Source organism: Ambystoma mexicanum, chromosome 6p (assembly GCF_040938575.1).
Source record: "Ambystoma mexicanum isolate Mex_15411 chromosome 6p, UKY_AmexF1_1, whole genome shotgun sequence".
NCBI lineage: Eukaryota > Metazoa > Chordata > Amphibia > Caudata > Ambystomatidae > Ambystoma > Ambystoma mexicanum.
The window spans coordinates 52,284,841-52,297,796 of record NC_090935.1 but is presented as its reverse complement, the minus strand read 5'-3'; the positions used below and the strand labels follow the sequence as shown (position 1 = coordinate 52,297,796).

Below are 12,956 nucleotides of genomic sequence, written 5' to 3'. Positions count from 1 at the left end.
GCGGCTGCGAACGTGTTGCAACTTGCTAACCTTATGTTTCTTTTGCTTGCAGGTTCTGCCGGTGTCTGGATTCCTGGATGGTAAGTATAGTTCTCGTGTCTTTCTTCCACAGGTTGCTGAGCTGAAGCTGGAGATGTCACTGGAATGCTGGAGCTGACTCGGTGAGCGTCCTGCTGCAGATGCAGAATAACGCGAAGCACGTTTTCCCAATCGGGTGTGGTTTAAATAGTGTTGGAGTGATTGGGTGTCTTCTTCCTCAGCCTCGCCCAGGTAAAAGAGTTCCTGTGTTCCAGAGCCAAGGAGTGGCACCAGCCCCACCCAGGTAAGAGAGTAGTCCCAGTTTAGGGAATAGTTCCTCCCAGCAGAAGGCTGGGGACTTCTTCCTGCCAGCATTTGCAAAGGTGAGTATGCAGCATGGTCTGCTACAGGTAGGTCCACCCAAGCAAGAATTATGAGCCCGGCTGAGGTTCCTAATGAGCCTGGCGCCAGAGGCGCCAGGACATGGTCCAAAGGGCCCCAATAGGGGTTTGCTGGAGCCGGGGACGAGGGTCGTGAGCCTGCTTCCGGGGATGCTGGGCTTGACTTGGCTTCTCGGGAGCAGTGCTCATGACACCCAGCCATTCAGCACTCCACACTGCATTCATAATAGTTTCGGGCAGGGCTGTCTCAGTCATTGCGTCAAACACCAGATACTAGACACACACAACATGAAATGCGTATTTGTCACACTCCATTCACCCAGATCCCACCCCACGGGCGTACCCACAACATACAGTCATTGGGACGGCTGCAGCCAGTCTGGTCTGGACTTCCCCCACAATACCATATATGGAACTTCCACCCAACAGTCAGTCAGGGGAAGGGACAGAGTCGGGGCTACCCGGGACGTCGGGAAAACAAGGTAAAAGGCGATAGAAAGCAAGAGGCCACAGAGGCCATCTTGTCTCCCATCAGGAATCAACCGATTCCAATGGCAGGGCATGGGTATCCAAAAATGGAGGATACTCAGAACACCTGTCAATTCAGCATGGAGCTGCCACCAGCCCATACCCTGCTCTGTAGGTCACACACAGGTGCCCAGAAACATACAATAGGAGTACAGGGTTGTACCCCTACCCATCTGTGCCATTAGGGTATCCCCAAGGGTCTGTTCACCAAGACCAAAAAGAGGAAGTGCCGCACAGCCAGCAGTCCCACATGAACCCCTGCGCGGAATACAAGACAGAACATACATGATGAAGGCATAAAGGACAAGGATACGGAGGCCCTGTCCCTCCGATGTATTTCCAGAATCACACCAAGATGTGATTCCATCAACAAGGGGCAGGTAGCAAGGACAAAGGAGCCAGGGTCCACTCTGTGTGGCCACACCAGGATACTCTACAGTAGCCCATCTTCAACAGTTGTCTCCCACAAGGGCAGGAAGGACCATGTGGGAGCGACTCACCCTTGTATTACATTGACCCACAGACAGTCCTAAACCAACCCGCCAATCGCACTCCATGCAGGGACACATAGGCTTTGGCAGCTGATCACTCAGGCTGACCTTAAAAACCACCAAACACGCAGACACTCCCATCCTGGATGTAGACTTGGATGGGATGTAAAATGCCAGACTGGTTTAAGGTGCTCCATACTTTCAATGTAGCACAGGTCAGCAAAATTGCCACTGTGGCCAAACCTTGTTGTCCACAAACACAAAGAAATGCCACACACTAAAATGGTTTGGAGCAGGGCTTAAAAAGGCATCACCCCAATGGCTACCATACATGTCCATTGGGTTACTTAGGAGGTTAAAAAGGTCACAGGTATGGTGTGGCCAAACATAAATCATAGCTGCCATCATCCTACTCAACTGCGAACGGAAATAATCACCCTGTGACCAGAACGGCAGGATAATAAGCAGCCCTGCGCTAGTAACCATATGGGCCACAAAGGACAGCAGACCAGAGAAAGGGTTGCCTTGATGCAGGGACTACCGCATTAGTCCTTCTGATCACAACAGAAAGGTTGAAAAACCATGGATACCTGCAACATGTTTTGGGGACCCCGATTATTAGGGAGCCATAATCTCAAAACTCGATTTCTGCCTCAATCAAGCTGGTCTCCCTTTGGGCAGGGGCTGGTAACCAACAGTTTGTCTTTTCAGCCCACCACTGCACCCCTGGTGTCTGTATCCATCATTCTCGCGAACACCCTCTGCCCGTTCTGCTCTCCCCCCTCTGCCTGTCCCACTCTCCTCTTTCTCCATATTCTGTCATGTGTGCATGTATGAGATTTTGAAAAAAACATCCTTTATTTGTAGAACTTCTGCACTCCTCTCACATTCTCCATGGCCTCCATTCCTCTCCATGTCCCACCCACTGCATCACCACACATTAGTCTGCAACTCCGCACACGGTCCAATTACAACACCCCAACCCAGGCCACACCACCCTTGTATAGGTCTGCAGGTTTGGGCTGGGAGGTCAGGATTGTCTGCCCGTTATGTGCCTAGCATGAGCATATTCAGTCATTGGGTATGTCCTAAAGATTCCCAAATTGTCCAAGGTTGGCCATCAGAAAGCCAGGCACTTGAAAAACCGACCTAATGGGTACTTATTGTCTGCAGGAACCACTGCAAACAAGGATCCTAGATTATAGAAACAACCGAGGATTGGCATCATCATTACTCTGAAGTAGATGCCAAACCGACCACGGTCATTTTCCTAGCCCATTGTTCAGCGCTCCTTTCACTGAGGTGAGCTTCAAGATCGAAATAGTCAAATTGCAAGTGCACTAGTGAAAATTAGGGCTTAGAACTGGGACACAGCGCTAAACCTTAGCGACTGATCCCAGTTTTAGCCCATCCTCCATGATTAAACTCATGTAGGCAACTTTGACTTATTTACAGATCGGATTATCGATACATCAGAATATTGGTACACCAGGCAACTGGAATTTATCTAACTACAATCAGGAGTGACTGTCCTAACTTGAAGTTCAGTGGGCTTTCATGCTTTAAGATTAATGTAGTGAAACAAAAAGTTAATTTCACAAATAGTAAAAAAGCATATATTTTTCTGTATTAATTTTCAGAAAGCTATGAATTGTCCATACCCGATGAAGGGCAAGTAAGCCCAAAACGCGGTATACAGAGACACAGGGATATACTCGGAAAATCATTCACATACATATCTGTACTTATCTCATGCAAATGGACTTTTGAACCCATGCGTTGTTATTAGAAAAGAAATTGTATTGATTGTAAAATTATGTTGGCAAAGAAAATGTGAGATATGTAAATGTGTATTTTATAACATTGAATGTAATGTTGAAATTACTACTAAGTGGGAATTGATCAGACACACCCAGGAGTGTGATAAAGACCATTTGTACTTTATTTTACACTAATGAACGAGTAAGTTTAATTTTTACATGTGGATATATTTTTACTTTATTAAATTTAATTTAGAAAAAAAAAAAGTTTAGCATTGTGTTTGTGCTATAAAGTGTGCACAGAGCTTTAGTGCCACCGGTGCAGGCGAGACTCACTTTTCTTCACTGCACACATTGATCTTGTAGCCCAAGATCAGCATCTGTTGCACCTGAACATTACTGAAGATCAATGAACATGGAAAATACTCAAATAAGATACCTGAAATTCTTCAAATCCCGAGTGCCCCTCTACATCATTATTTTTACGGCCATCAGACCACCCCACAGTACTGCTAGCTTACTCTATAGCCGACATCTTAGAATCCTTTTATGTGCCGCGGCAGCCATGGCTTTGAGCAGAATCCACGGATGTTCTTGCCAACAGGGTCTGCACACCTGCTTGCTAAATGGTGCCTGCGCACCTCAGGTATTATAACCTCCCACCTTCGTTGCTCTTATTGTATGGCTCGAGGGGGGTGATCTACCACAAACATGCCTTTCCCCTCCAACATTCCGGGTGTTCTGCAGCTCTCTGATGTTTCTCAGCTGACAAAATAGTTTCCCCATGGAGTACATGTAGGAGTTTGGGATGGACGACAGGCCCATATACCATCTCCAGCATTTGCAACAAAGGTCAGGTGGTGGTAAAGGGCTCCCAGTGTCACTCTGCTGCTATCCTCCAGCCTGTGACTGTCGCACAAAATTGCCTGATCTACAAAAATAGAGCTATCTGAAAGACAGATTTCGCACTCTGCAGGATTATCCTTCCCTTAAACGTGTACCCATCGCTAGCCATAGACCAAGTAGTGGGAAACATGCATAACTTCAAGTAAGGGAACAATTATTTTTAAATTCTAATTGTTGCTAGAGAAAAGCTAGCTAAAATGGATCAACCCAAAATTCAGGGATCCTTGTTCGTATAGCATAAAGGGAACTGCAAAGTCATTGCAACGTAGAGCAGCTTTCCTACCCCAAAGGCTACTTGTTCTTACGGTTGGTGATTTATACTAAAGCAGAAAAATTGTACTTTTATAAACATTTTTTTTTTAAAAAAAGTAACATGCAAGCCATATAGGATTTTTAATTAGTCAAATATAGTCTCTATTTATGAATATATTGATAATGCCATGGTGGCGAAATCCATATACCAGGGCCCACCCTCCATCATTCACTCTTCATATATAATAAATGCCACATACACAGGGACGGCTAGAGGACTGCCAAGTGTGTGGCAGACTAATGAATAATAATCTCCATAGAAACAAAGGCAGCAGACCCAAAGGAAGAGTAACTATCTTTAGGGGGTAGGGGATGGTGAGATAGGGGAGCACTGTATATTCAGGTACCAGGACCTCACACTTACATATTCTGCTTCTGTAGCTGCTGCACCTTTTTGTGTAGTTCCTGGTTCTGTACTGTACAGGCTGCAACCCTACAGACAATAGAAAAATAAGAGAAGTTCGATTTGATTGGTGTTTATATAGGGTGCAGATCAGAGACAGTCTTAAAAACACACAACACACACAAATCTAGCATTGTCAAAGGCAACAATTCTGACTTTGTGTAGGTATAGATGGGAATTCTTCAGGCGCTGCCATAATGGTGCACCCTGCCATAACATGATAACAGTTGGCAAATGGTGTTTGCACCATGGCAAATTATGGCAGTGCCTGACAAATGCCTATAGAAAAACAAAAATAATGTTTGCCATTTATTTTTAACAGTAATTTTGTTTAAAGGAACAGATGCAAGGATACACCTATTGCTTTTAAATAAAGCAGCTGAGCCACACATGGTTAAAACATTTGTGTTACACCAGGAGCTGGTTTATGTGTACAATCAAACCATTAGCTTTCAGAAGACTACTTATTAATAACACTGGCATCCCATTAAAAGCACACAGCTAGCTCCGCAATGTCAGGTTATGTGTGTTGGGCATGTAGAATGTGGGAATGGCAACAGTCAGTGCCATCTCATCATCAGCAGCACTCAACGAAAATCATTAATGCAGTAAAACCGCACCTATCGGCCAAAAACCGCCTTAACACAGCTGTCCTCTTCAAGTTCTTCTTTGGATTCCTTTCTCCAGTGGTCGACTCTGGCTTCCAAGCCAAAAAGCAGCTTGCTCCCATTCATTCCAGCCTAGCTGTCAGTCACCCAGCAGGGTGGCTTTCCTTGCCGGACAGCCAGCCGGCCAATCACATAAGAATGCCTTCCTGTCTCCTAGGAGACTAAGCACAGGGAGTTCGGGCACCTCCCTTTCTTCCTGCCCCCGCCAGACACATTGGAGCCAGAGGCAGGCTTCACTCGTGAATCCCGTCAAAGGCAAAATTAACAAAGGTACCAAACCTGGTTTGGCTCGCAGAGTAAATCTCAATAAGGACCTTCCCACAAATAAATGGCGAAAAATGGCACCCCGGGGTGCGTTAACGTGGCTGCAAATGCAGCCCGTGGTAAAATCTCATAATAGTAAAAGTAAAAAGTAAACCACTTCCAACCCTTCATCGAAGAAAGGGTAACATAAAAATGTTACATGAAAAGCTATACAAAGAGGATACTAAGTAACCCCTCTAGCATCCTATTGTAAGATAGTGTGTGCTGGGTCTAGAAAGTTACAAATATAAGTAAAGTCAATTTCACTTTACTGCTCTGGAAAACAGTCGTTTATCCCAGAGAAGGTTTTTAAACCTTTGGTAAATCTGAAAGACTTCCCTGTGTCACTGCACTGAAGGTGCTGTGTGACACAATGTAAAAGATGATGCCTATGGAGTTTGGCAGACTCCACAACCAAACGAAATACAGTGGTGGTACTCAGCGGGTGGATCTCATGGAGAGCTCCCTATGGATTAGGGACGAACTGGGGAGAACACGGATTCCCATAGCCCACCCACCTAACTCGAACATACCTTCCTACACCAACACTTTCCCTAGTGTTCTTATATGTTTTTGCCATATCACCACTATAGGCAGTACAGGGACGAGGAAGATTTTGGATTCCTCAAGAGACATGCATCCCTTAAGTACTGAGATGAGAGAGAGACCAATTGACTCAATGGAAGAACTCAAGATCAGTTCTGCAATGAGGAAGAAGTGCAGAAGCATAGAGAGCACTCATGAGAAGATGGATGAACAGTCTAGTCTTTCCCGAAACCTGATTGGGCAGGGCCATTCAAAACTCAAGAGGGACACCAAGAACTCCCTGGAGGAACCGTGAGATGGTAAGCAGAGCAGAGAACAGAGAAGGTTGTTGCTGGGGATGCTGCCCTCTTGGCGGAGCTGTTCCCATCAGGTCTGCCGTGGAGAGACCGACCAGAGCCGCGGAGAAGCAGGCGTTCAGACCCGAGAAGCAGCTTTAACGTGTGGTCAACAGGAGACGCGCAGCCTACAACAAACCAAACCCTAGCAGGGGCTGCGAGAGGTCCGAAAGGACACAGAAGAGCATGCGACCGACCAAAGAACCCAGGAAAGCCCCTCTCAGGTACCCAGGTTGACAGGGCAGTTGGTAGGCCTTCAAAATGGTTGACACGTGTGCGAATACGGGTCAGGAACCCTCACCCTTTTATGAAGAACCAACCAAGTAATCTTGATACTCGCAGTACCTGGCAGGATAGTGAACCAGAGCTACCGCTAAAGGACAAGAGAAATACACAGGTCTGGGACCCACAGCCATAAAATTGGGATCTCATGTGAACTTGTCAAGTGCACATCAAGTCAGGAGAAAGGAGGCACTCCCGCTGGCAATGTGAACTGCATACTAAAGTCTGAGAAGGGCTTGGTGGAAGAGAGTCATTCCGCCAAGCCTTTGTGAACCAGTCATGAGGATCCGCATGAAGCCTGCCTCCAAGTGAACCTCTTGGTTTGACTCTGACTTGGCCGCTCTGAAACGCAAGTACAGTTACTGAGCGGGAGTGGCATGCCTCGAGCACATCCTCTGACTAACTGGCCTGCCACTTGCTCCAAAGGCAATATTGACTCTCCATCTGCTCTAAGAAGAGGGCTCATGTCCAAGCCCACATTTCTGGGGCCACCAATAACACAGCCAAACTTTTCAAAATCTGTAAAGAACTTGCCAATCCTACTGCAGTCTCCTCTTCTTCCCTACCAGGTCCTCTGCACTGCACTGGCCCCCCACTTCTCCACCAAAACTCAGGATATCCTATCTGCTCTCTCCTCTACTCCCCTCCCCACAGCCACTCCGCTCCGCTCCGCTCTTGTATCCCTTGGCCCCCCTCTCGCCCTCCCCTTTTCTCTCTTCCATCTCTCCCATTGCACTGGATGAAGTCTCTAGAGTAGTCCGGTCTATGAACATCTTCTCTTCCAGAACTATCAAGGACAAAATCTCTCGCCACTGCCTAGGCTTACTTCTGTAACCATTCCTTTGCCCCTGGATCATTCCCACAACCCTGCAAGCACTGCCTTGTGCACCCTCTCCTAAACAAGCCATCTGCAGATCCTTTCTCCCCAGAAAACTAGCACCCTATCTCCATCACCCCTTTCCTGGGCAAACTCCTGGAGAAGTTAGTCATCCCCCCCAACTACCCCACCAAACATATCCTCACAACAACCACCAGTCTGGCGTCAGAGCATCCAGTGGCACGGAAGCTGCTCTCCAGAACACCTGCCCAACTCTCACTCTGCTCTGCTCCAATCCTTCTCCATCTTTCCTCTGCCTCACTGGCATGCTCGCCCGACCCCCCCCCCCCTTCTGTGGAACCTCTAGCACTTAACCCCTCACCTGTTCCATTCCCTCTCTCTGCACTTGCACGATCCGAATGTTCCCAAGGCCTAATAGGACCACTATTGTGTTTTGCTCATCACTTATCATAATCCATTCTCTTGCTGTCCCTTCCCTCTGCCCTGTGGGCACTTTGAAACACAATTTCTTGATGTATATTCCCCTTACAAATGGCCAATAAAATAAAATGTCATCCTCATAAATCGTCTCTATGATACCCTAAACATCACGGACCAGGTACTGGCCTGGCTGACCATCTTTCTTTCTAGCCGACCTTCCCAAGTGCAACTGGGCCCTTTCCTCTCCGCCACCTCACTCTCTACCTGCTGTGTCCCTCAGGGCTCTACTCTATCGCTGTGGCCTTTCAATATCTACCTTGCCCCCCTGGCCCATGTGATCTCCACCTGCTCTCCACAGTCGTGTTATGCCGATGACGCACAGCTCTCCTTTAAACTTCTATCCTCTACCACCTCCTCTTCTTCCTCTCTCATACCAGACTGCCTGGCTGCTATTCAGGCATGGTGCTCTGTTAATGATCTCTGCCTTCATGCCAGTAAGACCAGAATCCTCCTCATTGGGACGCCTGCTCCCTGTTTCACTCCCACTCTCTAGCCGCCCTCCCTGGGCCTTCTCCCTTCCCACTCTTGTGAGGCAAAACCTTGGGGGTCATCTTCGACTCCTTCTCCTTTTCCCCTCACATCACGGACCTTGACAAGTCGTCCAGCTTTCAGCTCCACCTCCTCAGACATACTCCCTTTACTCACCTTTTCCCCAGAAGCTTAATGTCTTCAGAGCTCCGGTTCCCTCTAGGCTAGACTCCTCAATCTGCTTCTTTCCTCCCTTCGCCCTCTTCAACTAATCCAGAATAGGGCTGCAAGACTTATCAAGCCCAGGGGCTGCATCTCTACAGCCAGAGAATCTCTCCACTGGCTCCCAGTGACTGCAAGGATCAAATTCAAGACCCTTTGCATCATCCACAAGGCTTTCTGGGGCCCGGGGCCCCCGCTACATCCGACTTTATCACCCAAATACCTCCCAGCTAGAGTCCTGCGGTCCTCTAGCTCCAACTCTCTGCAGATCAGACATTTCTCCAAGTAAAGAATGAGGGCTGGGGGGGAGAGGGTAGTTCTCTTTCTTTGGTAGGAGCCTCCCTCTGGAACGGCCTTTCTGCCCCCCTCAGACTTGAGCCAGATCTTCTTATGTTCCGGAAACGTCTCACAACTTTCCTTTTCTCTTCCTCGTTCGCTCTCCCTTGCTAATGTCCCTCCTGCTGCTACGACCGTTGCATGGTCCCCTATATGCCTTACAGGGGCCAAGCCCTCCTCGTCCAATCTACCCCAGCACCCCTTAACCAGCACTTGCCCTCTGGCACCCTTCGCTAGCTAGCCTGAATCTGCCCCCCGACCCTCCGTCCTAGCACTAGCTGACCCTTACCCCTGCTTCCCCTGGCACTCGCCCTCCTGGTCTCCCCTCAGCACTTGCCCAGCCCCTGGGCCCCAGCATTTCAGCACTTCTCCCCTCCCCACTTCCCTTATCCCAGCCCTTCCACCCCAACCTGCCGCATCCCCCTGCACGTAGTGTCACTGCACTTGCATGGTCCGAATATCACAAGGCCTAGTAGGACCATTTGTTTTCTCCTCTGCCTCTCCATCCCCCTTTCGTCTTGTGGCGCCTTGAAACACTTGTGTATAGGCACCATACAAATTTCCAATAAATAAGTAAAAATAAACCAAGAGACATCCGCAGAAGGCATCAATACCTCCTGGTGTTTTGCCCCATGAAGCCATGGACGATTGTGTATCATGAGGCCAATCAGAACAGGCCCGGGAAGGAAGTCATTCCACTGGCCCTGCAGAGACACCGAGAACAAAATACCAGGAGAAGGGAGGCAGTGTCCAGGAACCCAATAGTGAAGTGTTAGGCAGGATTGGATGCAGTAACCCTGTGGGAGACTGCACCAGCCTTGTCCTCTTGGCAATAGCTAACCCAACCTTTGGCATAAGTCTGTACTACACAAATTGGTAGGGTGACTGAGCAGCCAGGCTTATCTCAAGAAGAGTCAATGTGAGCTGTAGGTTAACAGAGTTTCACAGTGACAAATACCCAAATAACACTTTTACTCAAGGTTTTTTGATTAAACAATTATTTATTAATTTAACAGTCAGTTTTAAAATAAGCCTTCTTTAGAAGGGAGCAAATATGTAACTCTTAAAAATATACTTCAAAATACACACTTGCAGTTTCAATAAAGCAGTAGATAACCTTTTGGGATGGCACAGACACTTCCTGCACCCTCAGGTGACTTCAATAACTAGGACACGGTCGACATGGATACACCACTGGTACATTCCTGAGAATCAGACCTAGAGTGTGTATCTAGGCAGTAGTGTTGTGTAAAGGTGTGTACAGCACGCCAGGTTGCTGCTTTGCAAATGGAATCAAGAGGAACATTTGCAATGAATGCTATGGTAGCCCCTGTGCCCCGAGTCACGTGTGCTATAGGCGTGAAGTGTATATCTCTCTTGGCAAGCGAGAAACACAGTGTGATGCAGTTTACGATCCACTTGGAGATAGCTGATTTAGAGACAGGGTCCCCTTCTCTGCCAGCTGCCACTGAAACGAAGAACTGGTTTGTTTTTCTTAGTGGTTTTGTCTCTTTCAAATAGTATATAACCACTCTCCTTACATCCAGTGTGTGGAGGCTTCTTTCCGCCAAGTTAGTGGGGTTCTGGAAAAAGATAGGTAGTTCTATGGACGTATTTACCTGGAACTTCGAGATTAATTTAGGCGCAAAACGAGGGTGTGTGCGCAAAACTAAAGATCTTTGTGCATCATGACGAATGGGTCCTGAACTGAAAGGGCCTGCGGTTCACTAACTCACATAGAGGTGATCGCCACCAGGAAGGAGGTCTTGTAGGTGAGTGCTTTAAGGTTAGCCTTGTGCATGGGTTCAAAGGAAGGTCCCATTAGTCTGGTAAAAACATTCAGGTCCCACCCGGGAGCTCGGTTGGAAATGGGGGGGATGAAGTCTCTTTACCCCTTCCATAAAGGCCTTAATTACAGGAATTGTCCACCATGAAACCTTTCTCTGGGACGTGGTGTATGCAAAATCGCGGCTAAGGGGACTAAGAGAATTGAAAACCAGTCCTGTATCTAAAAGGTGAGTTAGGTAGAGGACGATAACTTTAGGTGAGCATTCAATAGGATTGATGCAATTATCATTACATCAGATGACAAAGCGCTTCCATTTGCTGGAGTAGCAATGCCTGGTGTTAGGTTTCCGTGCTTCTCCGAGTATGCCCATGAATCTTTGAGGTAGCTGGAGGTGCCCGAACTCTATGACCTCAGGAGCCAAGCTGAGAGTTTGAGGGCATGGATGTAATGTTTCCCCCTGGTATTGAGATAGCATCTTGTACGGGCACGGCAGCTTCCAGGGAGGGGATACAGACATTGCCATGAGATGGGAGAACCAAGGCTGGCGGGCCCACGAGAATCATCATGACTGGCTCTTGGTGCATCTTGTGCACTATTCTTTTGAGCAGGGGAATTGGGGGTGAGCTTAGACAAATTTCACGGACCACGTTAACCAAAGACTGTTCCCCTTGGAGCGTTTCTGTGGGTACCTGGAGGCGTAATCTGGGCATTGGGCATTCTGTAGAGTGGCCAATAAGTCTCTCTCTGGTAAGCCCCATTCTGCGAAGACGCTGTGTACAATGTCCTCCTGTAGCTGCCACTCATGCTCGGCTGGTGGGGGGGGGGGGGAGGGTCAAAAGAGTATCTGCTGAGTATGTCCGCCAGAGGATCGAGTTCCCCTGGAACATTTTGTGAAAGGAGGAACATTTTCTGTTTGAGAGCCCACTTCTATATGTTCTGGGACAGTTTGGAAAGCCCTAGAGAGTGAGTGCCCCCTTGTGTAAGTAACACATGGCCACAGCACTGTCCGTGAGGACTAGAACGGTTTCCCCCCCGGAAGGCCTTCAGGGGCTTGAGCACTGCTAGCAGTTCCAATAGGTTGGTGTGATTCCATGCTACCACTGTGAACCATGCACCGTCTGTTGAAGGAGGTGAGCCTCCTACCGAGTCAGAGATGAGTCTGTGTGGGGTGTGGCTTCTACTGTGGGAGGTGGTGAAGGTTTTCCCCTGCAGAAGGTTTTCCCTTGACCACCACTGCAGAGACTGAACGAGGGCTGTCGAGACAACCACTAGATTGTCCTACTGGCCGCGGCCTGACACCATTACTAGGTAGACACAGGAAGCCATCAGCCCCAACAATCGCATGGCTTTGCGTACAGTCACCTGGTGACTGGCTACATAGTGAGGGATCTGGAACAGCTTATTCTGAACCCTCTCGTTGGAGGGAAAGATAAGGCCGCCTTTGGTCCGAATTAGAGCCCCAGAAACTGTTTGACTTGATTGGGGTTTAGAATGGATTTTTTCTCATTTGATAGAGAAACCTAGGTTGAATAGAAGATCTAAAGTCTTCCGGGTATTTTTGGGGCATGTTCCGTACGAATCCCCTGTTATGAGCCAGTCGTTGCGGTAAGGATAGACTGGGATGGTCCATCTGCGGAAGGTGAGCAGCTACTACTGCCAGCACCTTCGTGAATACCCTTGGGGCTGAGGCAATGCTGAAGGGGAGAACCTTGAACTGACAGTGGGTGTCCTCCATCATGAACCTGACGTACTTTCTGTGCGCTGGCAACATTGAAATATAAAAGTGTGCACCTTTCATGTTCAATGTGGCCATGTAATTCCCCTGCTGCAGCAGTAGGATTACCTCCTGCAGTGTTGTCATCCTTAATTT

General features: G+C 48.0%; 1 protein-coding gene across 2 annotated transcripts in view; it reads right to left on the bottom strand.

Moving 5' to 3' along the window:
* LOC138511200 (cyclic AMP-responsive element-binding protein 3-like protein 3) overlaps window positions 1-12,956 on the bottom strand; it is a 158,375-nt gene that overhangs the window by 68,625 nt on the left and 76,794 nt on the right. For both annotated transcript variants that reach the window (XM_069626726.1, XM_069626727.1), the window contains exon 7: window positions 4,781-4,849. In XM_069626726.1, the coding sequence (XP_069482827.1) occupies window positions 4,781-4,849 (69 nt within the window). The remainder of the gene's footprint in view (window positions 1-4,780; window positions 4,850-12,956) is intronic.